Here is a 14044-nt window from a genome sequence, read left to right as displayed (position 1 = left end):
CTGTAAGAGAGAATTTTGGGTCTCTCTCCATATGATGGAAAGGTCACGAGAAATTTCATCCACAGCGGGTAGACCAGAGGGCAAGGGGGTAGGGAGGGGGGGAAGAGGGTGACGGCCGTACACCACGAAAAATGGGGATTTGGAGGAAGATTCAGAGACTCTGAAGTTATACGAGAATTCGGCCCATGGAAGGAGATCTGCCCAGTCATCCTGGCGGGAGGAAACAAAATGTCGCAAATAATCACCCAAGACCTGGTTAATTCTTTCTACTTGTCCATTGGACTGGGGATGATATGCAGAAGAAAAATTTAATTTAATCTTGAGTTGTTTACAGAGAGCCCTCCAGAATTTAGACACGAATTGGACACCTCTATCCGAGACGATCTGCGTAGGCAACCCGTGAAGACGAAAAATGTGTACAAAAAATTGTTTAGCCAACTGAGGCGCTGAAGGAAGACCAGGAAGAGGGATGAAATGTGCCATTTTGGAGAATCGATCAACGACCACCCAAATAACAGTGTTGCCACGGGAAGGGGGTAAATCAGTAATAAAATCCATACCAATCAGAGACCAAGGCTGTTCGGGGACAGGCAGGGGATGAAGAAAACCAGCGGGCTTCTGGCGAGGAGTCTTATCCCGGGCACAGATAGTGCAGGCTCGCACAAAGTCCACAACATCCGTCTCCAGAGTCGGCCACCAATAGAAGCGGGAGATGAGTTGCAGAGATTTCTTGATGCCCACATGACCTGCGAGATGGGAGGAGTGACCCCATTTGAGGATTCCGAGGCGTTGGCGTGGAGAAACAAAGGTCTTTCCTGGAGGAGTTTGCCTGATGAAGGCAGGAGAAGTGGAGATCAGGCAGTCAGGTGGAATGATGTGTTGCGGAGAGAGTTCAACTTCTGAGGCATCCGAGGAACGAGAGAGAGCATCGGCCCTAATGTTCTTATCGGCAGGACGAAAGTGAATCTCAAAATTAAACCGGGCAAAGAACAGAGACCACCGGGCCTGGCGAGGATTCAGCCGTTGGGCAGACTGGAGGTAGGAGAGGTTCTTGTGGTCGGTGTAAATAATAACTGGAAATCTTGATCCCTCCAGCAGATGCCTCCATTCCTCAAGTGCTAATTTAATGGCTAGAAGCTCTCGATCCCCGATGGAGTAGTTCCTCTCCGCCGGAGAGAAGGTCCTAGAAAAAAAACCACAAGTGACGGCATGCCCGGAAGAATTTTTCTGTAGAAGAACAGCTCCAGCTCCCACTGAGGAGGCATCAACCTCCAGTAGGAAGGGTTTGGAAGGGTCAGGTCTGGAGAGCACGGGAGCCGAAGAAAAGGCAGACTTGAGTCGTTTAAAGGCGTCTTCCGCTTGAGGAGGCCAGGACTTGGGATCGGCATTTTTTTTGGTTAAAGCCACGATAGGAGCCACAAGGGTAGAAAAATGTGGAATAAATTGCCTGTAATAATTGGCGAACCCCAAAAAGCGTTGGATAGCACGGAGTCCGGAGGGGCGTGGCCAATCTAAGACGGCAGAGAGTTTGTCTGGATCCATTTGTAGTCCCTGGCCAGAGACCAAATATCCTAGAAAAGGAAGAGATTGGCATTCAAACAGACATTTCTCAATTTTAGCATAGAGTTGATTGTCACGAAGTCTCTGAAGAACCATACGGACATGCTGGCGGTGTTCTTCTAGATTGGCCGAAAAAATTAGGATATCATCCAGATATACAACAACACAGGAGTATAACAGATCACGAAAAATTTCATTAACAAAGTCTTGGAAGACAGCAGGGGCGTTGCACAGGCCAAAGGGCATGACCAGATACTCAAAGTGTCCATCTCTGGTGTTAAATGCTGTTTTCCACTCATCCCCCTCTCTGATGCGGATGAGGTTATAGGCGCCTCTTAAGTCCAATTTAGTAAAGATGTGGGCACCTTGGAGGCGATCAAAGAGTTCAGAGATGAGGGGTAGGGGGTAGCGGTTCTTAACCGTGATTTTATTAAGACCGCGGTAGTCAATGCAAGGACGTAGGGAGCCATCTTTTTTGGACACAAAGAAAAATCCGGCTCCGGCAGGAGAGGAGGATTTACGGATAAAGCCCTTTTTTAAATTTTCCTGGACGTATTCAGACATGGCAAGAGTCTCTGGGGCAGAGAGAGGATAAATTCTGCCCCGGGGTGGAGTAGTGCCCGGGAGGAGGTCGATAGGACAATCATAAGGCCTGTGAGGAGGTAGAGTCTCCGCTTGTTTTTTGCAGAAAACATCCGCGAAGTCCATATAGGCCTTAGGGAGACCGGTTACTGGAGGAACCACAGAGTCACGGCAAGGGTTACTGGGAACCGGTTTTAGACAGTCCTTGGAACAAGAGGGCCCCCAACTCTTGATCTCCCCAGTGGACCAATCCAGGGTTGGGGAATGAAGTTGAAGCCAGGGAAGTCCAAGGAGAATTTCCGAGGTGCAATTGGGGAGGACCAAAAGTTCAATCCTCTCGTGATGAGATCCGATGCTCATTAGAAGGGGCTCCGTGCGGAAACGTATGGTACAGTCCAATCTTTCATTGTTTACACAATTGATGTAAAGGGGTCTGGCGAGACTGGTCACTGGGATGTTGAACCTGTTGACGAGAGAGGCCAAAATAAAATTTCCTGCAGATCCAGAGTCCAAGAAGGCCACAGTAGAGAAGGAGAAGGCAGAGGCAGACATCCGCACAGGCACAGTAAGACGTGGAGAAGCAGAGTAGACATCAAGGATTGTCTCACCTTTGTGCGGAGTCAGCGTACGTCTTTCCAGGCGGGGAGGACGGATAGGACAATCCCTCAGGAAGTGTTCGGTACTAGCACAGTACAGGCAGAGGTTCTCCATGCGGCGTCGTGTCCTCTCTTGAGGTGTCAGGCGAGACCGGTCGACCTGCATAGCCTCCACGGCGGGAGGCACAGGAACAGATTGCAGGGGACCAGAGGAGAGAGGAGCCGAGGAGAAGAAACGCCTCGTGCGAACAGAGTCCATATCTTGGCGGAGCTCCTGACGCCTTTCGGAAAAACGCATGTCAATGCGAGTGGCTAGGTGAATAAGTTCATGAAGATTAGCAGGCATTTCTCGTGCGGCCAGAACATCTTTAATGTTGCTGGATAGGCCTTTTTTAAAGGTCGCGCAGAGGGCCTCATTGTTCCAGGATAATTCTGAAGCAAGAGTACGGAATTGTACGGCATACTCGCCAACGGAAGAATTACCCTGGACCAGGTTCAACAGGGCAGTCTCAGCAGAAGAGGCTCGGGCAGGTTCCTCAAAGACACTTCGGATTTCCGAGAAGAAGGAGTGTACGGAGGCAGTGACGGGGTCATTGCGGTCCCAGAGCGGTGTGGCCCAAGACAGGGCTTTTCCAGACAGAAGGCTGACTACGAAAGCCACCTTAGACCTTTCAGTGGGAAACAGGTCCGACATCATCTCCAGATGCAGGGAACATTGGGAAAGAAAGCCACGGCAAAACTTAGAGTCCCCATCAAATTTATCCGGCAAGGATAGGCGTAGACCAGGAGCGGCCACTCGCTGCGGAGGAGGTGCAGGAGCTGGCGGAGGAGATGACTGCTGAAGCTGTGGTAGTAACTGCTGTAGCATAACGGTCAGTTGAGACAGCTGTTGGCCTTGTTGCGCTATCTGTTGTGACTGCTGGGCGACCACCGTGGTGAGGTCAGCGACAACTGGCAGAGGAACTTCAGCGGGATCCATGGCCGGATCTACTGTCACGATGCCGGCTGGCAGGTAGTGGATCCTCTGTGCCAGAGAGGGATTGGCGTGGACCGTGCTAGTGGACCGGTTCTAAGTCACTACTGGTTTTCACCAGAGCCCGCCGCAAAGCGGGATGGTCTTGCTGCGGCGGTAGTGACCAGGTCGTATCCACTAGCAACGGCTCACCTCTCAGGCTGCTGAAGATAGGCGCGGTACAAGGGAGTAGACAGAAGCAAGGTCGGACGTAGCAGAAGGTCGGGGCAGGCAGCAAGGATCGTAGTCAGGGGCAACGGCAGGAGGTCTGGAACACAGGCTAGGAACACACAGGAAACGCTTTCACTGGCACAATGGCAACAAGATCCGGCAAGGAAGTGCAGGGGAAGTGAGGTGATATAGGGAAGTGCACAGGTGAAGACACTAATTGGAATCACTGCGCCAATCAGCGGCGCAGTGGCCCTTTAAATCGCAAAGACCCGGCGCGCGCGCGCCCTAGGGAGCGGGGCCGCGCGCGCCGGGACAGGACCGAGGGAGAGCGAGTCAGGTACGGGAGCCGGGGTGCGCATCGCGAGCGGGCGCTACCCGCATCGCGAATCGCATCCCGGCTGGAAGCGGAATCGCAGCGCCCCGGGTCAGTGGATCTGACCGGAGCGCTGCAGCGGGGAGAGTGTAGCGAGCGCTCCGGGGAGGAGCGGGGACCCGGAGCGCTCGGCGTAACAACTGGCTACCCATTGCCCAACAAATTCCATTTAAACTGTTCACCGTGACATACACAGCCATTTAAAACCTGTCCCCCCCCCCCCATATATCTCTGATTTGATCTCTTGACACCGCCACACACGTAATCTCCGATCATCTGAAGACCTCTGCTTTTGCTCCCCCCTAGTCTGCACTTCACATAACCATCTCCAAGACTTCTCCCGCACTTCCTCCATACACTGGAACTCACTACCCCGCCACATCCAGCTCTCACCTACCATCAAGACCTTCAAAAGCAACCTGAAGACCTATCTATTCGAGCAACCCTGTGACCATCAATAATCCTTCTGCCACTGCACCATTTATGGCTACTTTTCCACCTGCTCACAGATAACTTGCTGTCCTACTGTTTCCTTTTCCTCTCCTTTAGATTGTAAGCCCTTGTGGTCCCCCGCCCCCCCCATCTGTGTCAGTCGGCAAGTTAAAGGGGTTATCCAAGAATAGAAAAACAGAGTTACTATCTTTCAAAAAACGCTCCCTGTCTGTCTCCAGGTTGGGTGTGGTTCTGCAGCTGCAGTTCCATTGAAGTGAATGGAGCCAAGTTGTAACACCACACCCAACCTTGAGACAGACGTGGAGCTGTTTTTGAAAGAAATTAGCTGTGTTTTTCTATTACTGGACAACCCTTTTAATCTGTGTAATGCTCAATGTTCCCATGTTGGTGTAATGTACTGTTACCTTTATCATATATAAAGTGCCCCGGAACCAAGGGCGCTATACAAATAAATAAATAAATAATAATAATAATCATAATAACTTTAGTGACCAAAAATGGTGGGTTGCCTGAAACCACCTCCTTGGGCACCATTGAGAGCTTGTCCTGCTCCCAAATAGCTGACCATGTTATTAATGGACTGACCGGGTCCACCAGAACGGGAGCTGCTCTTAAGTGGAGCCCATCCATCTCTCCTAATAGGCCATATTGACAGGGATTGTCTTTATAAGACAAGTCATTTAATATTTAACCATACTTGATATATTATAAATGTCATATTTTTGGGTGAGAATACCAGTTTCTCTATTATTTACGGCTTGAATTGGTGAGATGTGCAGGAGAATTTTGTGACTTAAATTTATCAGTGCCCACAAAGCAGCTGCATAGAGAACACGCCGTCCTCTTCAGACATAATTTCCTTCTAATTAAGACCCTGTAGTCACGATCCATAGGGATAAAATAGTAACATTGTATTTAAATATTTACATTTTCCATTTGCAGGTTGCAAGTGGAGTAAGTCGTGTGGAAATATTGCAAGGAGCGATAAAGAGAACATTCCGCTGCTAGAAGTGATGGAAAACAAGGCGGGCATGAAACCGCTTCCCAAAAGAATGACTTTGCAGGTGATTTAAGTTTTAATACTCTTTCATTACTGTGACTGATCAATTTTGGGTCGAAACCGAAACATATTGGGGGAGATTTATCAAAAATCTGTGCAGAAGAAAAATTGACCAGTTGCCCATAGCAACCAATCAGATCGCTTCTTTCATAAAAAAAAAATAAAAAAAATAAAAAGGCATCTGAAAAGTAAAACAAACAATCTGATTGGTTGTTATGGGCAACTAGTCAACTTTTACAGTGCACAGGCTTTGATAAATCTCCTCATTGGGTAATTATCAGAGGCTGCAGAGTATTTAATTAATTTTCGCATAAGAAAAAATTAAAATAAGAAATAACATACAACAAATAAATTAAATCCCTCTCCTCCTCCCCATGTCATTTTGACTTACTGTAATTATCAGGTGGCAATACAAACAGAAATCCCTATCCGTGGGGTACGTCATATGCTTATTAAAATATAAGATACATAGGCAACGGGCAACAGGTATCACAATCCAGGACATAATAAATCATCCATACATATGGGGGGGGACCATAGAGTAGCTTTCGTACTATCCCTAAAAGAAGTGAGTATCCACAGTTAGTGGGGTGCATTCGCACCACGATTATGCCATATGACTTCCGGATCCGGCGGGGAAATTTAAAAATCGTCCGTTGCCTCTGGTCGGCTTCTTTTTTAACTGTATTAGATTTATTGCTGGACTTAAAAGCATGACAGACCACATTTTTTGGTTTGGCAACAAAACCGTATACGGTCCATAAATGAGCTGATTGGAGTCACTAGCTGACTCCGGTTGGCTCATTCAAATGAATTGGATGCAGCATGGGCAGGGACACGGCAGCGGGGGGGGGGGGCGGGGTTAAATTTCCCCACTGGACCTGCTGACCTCATGCACAAATCGTAGTGTAAATGTAGCCTAAGCCCAAAATTCTGGCTCTTACTAATGTCAATGAGGCTAATCTCCAAGTGTCTATTCAAGTGCCCCACATAGAGTCCAATTTGCTTTCCTTTTGAGATATACAAATTTTTCCAGAGGAAGATTAACCTGTCAGCAAGATTGACCCTTTATAACAATCGCAGTGCCAACTCTGCATATAGGCAAAATAGGCAGCTGTCTAGAGCGCCCAATTGAGGGGGGCGCTGTTCTGCCGGCCGCAAGAAACTTAGCCAGCTAGATCTGAACCACCATTGCTGAAGTTTACATAAGGACATAAGGAGCAGGTTTTTTACAGTGTGTCACCCCAGTAGTAAGGAAATTACATGAGGAGGAGGTTTGTTACAGTGTGTCACCCAAATACTAAGGTGATTACATGAGGAGGAGGTTTGTTACAGTGTTTCACTCCAGTAGTAAAGTGATTACATGAGGAGAAGGTTTGTTACACTGTGTCACCCCAGTATTAAGGTGGGGTGTGTCAAAGGGTGGAGACAATGGGTGGGGTCAAGGGGGCAGCAAAATTAGCTTTTACCTAGGGTGACAAAAATCCATGCACCATCCCTGAACAAGCGGCAACACGTAATAAAGCTAAATATGCTATTTCATACCATGCTTGGATGTCTGCTGGCCCACCTGTAAATGTGGACAAAACAACTTTTTTAAAGGTCCTGTGCAGTATGTAAATGATGGTCAAGTAGTCATTTTGGCATGAGGCTTGAAGAACTAGTCAACGCATCCTGGGCTGTAATCTCATCTATTTAGCCTCTAGTCACACCTACTCAGGCGTGATTAACAGCCCATACATGGCCCAATGTCACCGTTCTGGGCTTTCGTCTCATGGCAACATTTCTTTGAAAAACGCACATTGAATAAGAAAGTTTATCAAAACTGCACATAGTTTGAACTAACCCGAACCCACTTACAAGTCTAATCAGTTTGGCTGTGTGAACTCTAGGACCAACAGCCTACAGGTGAAACACGAAAAATTTGAATATCGTGTAAAGTTAATTTATTTCAGTAATGCAACTAAAATGGTGAAACTAATATATGATACATATATATAAACATATATATAATATATGCAAAGCAAGATAGTTCAAGCTGTGATTTATCATAATTGTGAAGATTATGGCTTACAGCTCATGAAAACCCCAAATGGATGTAGCCAATAGATTTGGTGTAAATTAGTTTGCATTCTACCAACATTCACATATACGTATCACATATTCCTATAGGAAGCCCTAGAACATCATAGGCCGGACTTCATCTATAAGTCGCAAGAACGTCTTCACAAACTGGAGCTTATGGCTCGCCAACGAAAAAAGTTAACTCTTCAAAAAGATTCGCCAAAATCAGTCAACCAAAAGAGGAAAATCTTCACGGTTCCTCATCCTCTAAGTGGTAAGTCTCATTGTTATTGGTTTGGTGAGTAGAGATAGATATGACTTAGGATCCATGCACTCTGATCCATGCATCTCTATGGGAGAGCTGGAGATACAGTGCTCGTGTATCTGCAGCTCTCCCATAGAGATGCATGGAGGCCACTGCTTTGTGTGGTAGTTGACATGGCTCCATTCATGAGCAGAGCCAGGGTGCCATGCTGGACATTGTGGGGGTGCCAGACCCCTCGCGATCAGACATTCAGATAGGTCTGATCAATTTCATTAACTTGGAGTACCCCTTTAAAGAGTACCTGTAACCAAATAAAACATTCAATATAGTGTCCCTTTTGTAATTAGCAGACACTTTACCATTTACTTGCTTTTAAAATTATCAACATAAATATGTCTAAAATGTAATGGAAAAACGGCCACTAGGTGGCTCTGTTCTGTTCCCTGTCACATTTAATACAGAGAGTTTGGTCTCCTCCCGGCCTGGCAGGAGACCAAACTCAGGAAGTGCTTCTCTATGCACTGAGCTTGATTGACAGCTGCAAAGAGCCTCACTGAGAGCTGCAAAAGAGCCTCACTGAAACATGCACAGAGCCTCACTGAAAGATGCATAGAGCTTGAGGTCTTCTATTCATCACAGTGCTGCAAAGATGTGAGGGCGGAAGTGGTCCCCCGGCAAGCTTCAGTGATGTCATGCCTGCTGGGAAACGCCCACTTTCTCCTGCAGGGAGATTGCGCTATGTGAATGAAGGTAAGATACAGAGCTGGGTGTTAGGAGTATTTATCGAGCATAGCCTGAGTTAGTTTAGAAAAGTCTATTTGGTGACAGGTACTTTTTAACTAAATCATATCCTACTCATTAGTCTTTGCATGTGTCTCCATGGTGTTTCATCTGAAAACACATGGTTAGATTAGAGTGAATGGATCCTCCATCCTATCACTTGGAAATTCCGGTGCAGCAGCCTCGCATTGTTTTCAGTAGAATTCTGCTGCGCAGGACATGCTGCTGAATTCAAATTCCAAACATGTTCATTCTTTTGGTGTAACCCACTCAGATGTGAATTGGTGTCAATGGTGTGGACACTTGTCTAAGTAGTCTGAATCAGTCGGCACCCGCTGTGCATGGAATGTCCACCTGGAATTTCTTGGGCGAACATTCCATAGTGTGAATGCACCCTTGCATAGATAGATTTTCAGGCATCGAGAATAGATAATGAAGTGCTTTTGTCTTTCTTTAGAAAATAAAATGGAAATGTTTAAGGCCTCATTAAACAAGAATCTAATAAACGTCTCCCCTATAGAACAAAGATGCAGATGTGTTCGCCCCATGCTGAGTCAGCGCCGCTTGGTTTCTCTGTAGGCTTTGTTTCAGGAATCTCAAACAAAGGATAGAAGCATTATGCAAAACTCCTAATGTGCTAGGAGAGCCGGGACATACTGAAGGTATGAGGTACTCTGCAGACAGATGTTCCCTTAGCTCATATTATGACCACAAATCTACTGTCCTAGACTAACAGTATCAGCATTGATTCTCCTCTTGTGCTTCTTCTTTTATCTCTATCACACATACAGATATCTGCAAGCTACCAACACTCAGCAACTTATAGACACTCTACAGTCACCATTGTGCCCAATTTTTTTCCTGTCCTTAAGTGGCTGCCAAACATTGTAATGAAACTCTCCAATGCCCCCATTATGAAGTAGCACCCTCTACACCAGTGGTCTCAAACTGTCGCCCTCATGATGTTGCAAAACTTTAACTCCCAGCATGCCCGGACAGCCGTTGGCTGTCCGGGCATGCTGGGAGTTGAAGTTTTGCAATATCTGTAGAACCACAGTTTTAGATCACTGCTCTACACTCTGAACTTGCTGACAAAGATCGTGAGTAGCTTGGCACTTGCCAAAAGGGGGTACTTTGCCCTTAAACATCTTATCCCCTAGCCATAGGATAGGGGATAAGATGTCTGATGGCAGGGTCCAAGCGCTGGGACCCCCACGATCTTTGGCGCAGCACCCCAGTCATCCGGTGCATGGAGCAAACTCTGCTCCATGCCGGATGACTGGCAACTACAGCCGTCACGCCCCCTCCATTCACATTTATGGGAGGAGGGGTGACTGCTATGTAATAGCTGTCTTGCCCCCTTCCGTAGATTTGAATGGAGGGGGCATGGCCTTAGGCTCCAAGCTTCCGTGTTTATGAACGCCACGGTATCGGCCTGGAGATTGCGCGGGGTTGGGGGGTTAGACGCCCGCGATTAAACCTCTTTTCCCCTGTCCTTTGGATAAAAGAGGTCTCTTTTATCCTGTCCTGCTAACAATCGACCTGTCTCTTCCCTTCATCTCTAAGCTCTAGAATATTGGCTGTTTTTGTCACGATGCCGGCTGGCAGGAGGTGGATCCTCTGTGCCAGAGAGGGATGGCGAGGACCGTGCTAGTGGACCGGTTCTAAGACACTACTGGTTTTCACCAGAGCCCGCCGCAAAGCGGGATGGTCTTGCTGCGGCGGTAGTGACCAGGTCGTATCCACTAGCAACGGCTCACCTCTCTGGCTGCTGAAGATAGGCGCGGTACAAGGGAGTAGGCAGAAGCAAGGTCGGACGTAGCAGAAGGTCGGGGCAGGCAGCAAGGATCGTAGTCAGGGGCAACGGCAGGAGGTCTGGAACACAGGCTAGGAACACACAAGGAACGCTTTCACTGGCACGATGGCAACAAGATCCGGCAAGGAAGTGCAGGGGAAGTGAGGTGATATAGGGAAGTGCACAGGTGAAGACACTAATTGGAATCACTGCGCCAATCAGCGGCGCAGTGGCCCTTTAAACCGCAAAGACCCGGCGCGCGCGCGCCCTAGGGAGCGGGGCCGCGCGCGCCGGGACAGGACCGAGGGAGAGCGAGTCAGGTACGGGAGCCGGGGTGCGCATCGCGAGCGGGCGCTACCCGCATCGCGAATCGCATCCCGGCTGGAAGCGGAATCGCAGCGCCCCGGGTCAGTGGATCTGACCGGAGCGCTGCAGCGGGGAGAGTGTAGCGAGCGCTCCGGGGAGGAGCGGGGACCCGGAGCGCTCGGCGTAACAGTACCCCCCCCCCCTTGGGTCTCCCCCTCTTCTTAGAGCCTGAGAACCTGAGGAGCAGACTTTTGTCCAGGATGTTGTCCTCAGGTTCCCAGGATCTCTCTTCAGGACCACAACCTTCCCAGTCCACTAAAAAAAAAGTTTTCCCTCTGACCTTTTTAGAAGCCAAGATTTCTTTGACAGAGAAGATGTCCGAGGAGCCGGAAACAGGAGTGGGAGGAACAGATTTGGGAGAAAAACGGTTGAGGATGAGTGGTTTAAGAAGAGAGACGTGAAAGGCATTAGGGATACGAAGAGAAGGAGGAAGAAGAAGTTTGTAAGAGACAGGATTAATTTGACACAAAATTTTGAAAGGACCAAGATAGCGTGGTCCCAACTTGTAGCTAGGGACACGGAAGCGGACATATTTAGCGGAGAGCCATACCTTGTCTCCAGGGGAAAAAACGGGAGGAGCTCTTCTTTTCTTATCCGCGAACCTCTTCATGCGTGATGAAGCCTGTAAGAGAGAATTTTGGGTCTCTCTCCATATGATGGAAAGGTCACGAGAAATTTCATCCACAGCGGGCAGACCAGAGGGCAAGGGGGTAGGGAGGGGGGGAAGAGGGTGACGGCCGTACACCACGAAAAATGGGGATTTGGAGGAAGATTCAGAGACTCTGAAGTTATACGAGAATTCGGCCCATGGAAGGAGATCTGCCCAGTCATCCTGGCGGGAGGAAACAAAATGTCGCAAATAATCACCCAAGACCTGGTTAATTCTTTCTACTTGTCCATTGGACTGGGGATGATATGCAGAAGAAAAATTTAATTTAATCTTGAGTTGTTTACAGAGAGCCCTCCAGAATTTAGACACGAATTGGACGCCTCTATCCGAGACGATCTGCGTAGGCAACCCGTGAAGACGAAAAATGTGTACAAAAAATTGTTTAGCCAACTGAGGCGCTGAAGGAAGACCAGGAAGAGGGATGAAATGTGCCATTTTGGAGAATCGATCAACGACCACCCAAATAACAGTGTTGCCACGGGAAGGGGGTAAATCAGTAATAAAATCCATACCAATCAGAGACCAAGGCTGGTCGGGGACAGGCAGGGGATGAAGAAAACCAGCGGGCTTCTGGCGAGGAGTCTTATCCCGGGCACAGATAGTGCAGGCTCGCACAAAGTCCACAACATCCGTCTCCAGAGTCGGCCACCAATAGAAGCGGGAGATGAGTTGCACAGATTTCTTGATGCCCACATGACCTGCGAGATGGGAGGAGTGACCCCATTTGAGGATTCCGAGGCGTTGGCGTGGAGAAACAAAGGTCTTTCCTGGAGGAGTTTGCCTGATGGAGGCAGGGGAAGTGGAGATCAGGCAGTCAGGTGGAATGATGTGTTGCGGAGAAAGTTCAACTTCTGAGGCATCCGAGGAACGAGAGAGAGCATCGGCCCTAATGTTCTTATCGGCAGGACGAAAGTGAATCTCAAAATTAAATCGGGCAAAGAACAGAGACCACCGGGCCTGGCGAGGATTCAGCCGTTGGGCAGACTGGAGGTAGGAGAGGTTCTTGTGGTCGGTGTAAATAATAACTGGAAATCTTGATCCCTCCAGCAGATGCCTCCATTCCTCAAGTGCTAATTTAATGGCTAGAAGCTCTCGATCCCCGATGGAGTAGTTCCTCTCCGCCGGAGAGAAGGTCCTAGAAAAAAAACCACAAGTGACAGCATGCCCGGAAGAATTTTTTTGTAGAAGAACAGCTCCAGCTCCCACTGAGGAGGCATCAACCTCCAATAGGAAGGGTTTGGAAGGGTCAGGTCTGGAGAGCACGGGAGCTGAAGAAAAGGCAGACTTGAGTCGTTTAAAGGCGTCTTCCGCTTGAGGAGGCCAAGACTTGGGATCAGCATTTTTTTTGGTTAAAGCCACGATAGGAGCCACAACGGTAGAAAAATGTGGAATAAATTGCCTGTAATAATTGGCGAACCCCAAAAAGCGTTGGATAGCACGGAGTCCGGAGGGGCGTGGCCAATCTAAGACGGCAGAGAGTTTGTCTGGATCCATTTGTAGTCCCTGGCCAGAGACCAAATATCCTAGAAAAGGAAGAGATTGGCATTCAAACAGACATTTCTCAATTTTGGCATAGAGTTGATTGTCACGAAGTCTCTGAAGAACCATACGGACATGCTGGCGGTGTTCTTCTAGATTGGCGGAAAAAATTAGGATATCGTCCAGATATACAACAACACAGGAGTATAACAGATCACGAAAAATTTCATTAACAAAGTCTTGGAAGACAGCAGGGGCGTTGCACAGGCCAAAGGGCATGACCAGATACTCAAAGTGTCCATCTCTGGTATTAAATGCCGTTTTCCACTCATCCCCCTCTCTGATGCGGATGAGGTTATAGGCACCTCTTAAGTCCAATTTAGTAAAGATGTGGGCACCTTGGAGGCGATCAAAGAGTTCAGAGATGAGGGGTAGGGGGTAGCGGTTCTTAACCGTGATTTTATTAAGACCGCGGTAGTCAATGCAAGGACGTAGGGAGCCATCTTTTTTGGACACAAAGAAAAATCCGGCTCCGGCAGGAGAGGAGGATTTACGGATAAAGCCCTTTTTTAAATTTTCCTGGACGTATTCAGACATGGCAAGAGTCTCTGGGGCAGAGAGAGGATAAATTCTGCCCCGGGGTGGAGTAGTGCCCGGGAGGAGGTCGATAGGGCAATCATAAGGCCTGTGAGGAGGTAGAGTCTCAGCTTGTTTTTTGCAGAAAACATCCGCGAAGTCCATATAGGCCTTAGGGAGACCGGTTACTGGAGGAACCACAGAGTCACGGCAAGGGTTACTGGGAACCGGTTTTAGACAGT

At 48.2% G+C, this 14044-nt stretch overlaps 1 protein-coding gene across 3 annotated transcripts in view; it reads left to right on the top strand.

Annotated features, from left to right (window-relative positions):
* Nucleotides 1-14044, top strand: part of C7H10orf90 (chromosome 7 C10orf90 homolog) — a 150385-nt gene that overhangs the window by 76551 nt on the left and 59790 nt on the right. For all 3 annotated transcript variants that reach the window (XM_056530011.1, XM_056530014.1, XM_056530012.1), the window contains 2 exons: nt 5690-5811; nt 7980-8145. In XM_056530011.1, the coding sequence (XP_056385986.1) occupies nt 5690-5811; nt 7980-8145 (288 nt within the window). The remainder of the gene's footprint in view (nt 1-5689; nt 5812-7979; nt 8146-14044) is intronic.

This window comes from Hyla sarda, chromosome 7 (assembly GCF_029499605.1).
Source record: "Hyla sarda isolate aHylSar1 chromosome 7, aHylSar1.hap1, whole genome shotgun sequence".
NCBI classification, from domain to species: Eukaryota; Metazoa; Chordata; class Amphibia; order Anura; family Hylidae; genus Hyla; species Hyla sarda.
The sequence above is the reverse complement of the archived record's forward strand: the minus strand, read 5'-3'. Positions and strand labels throughout refer to the sequence as shown.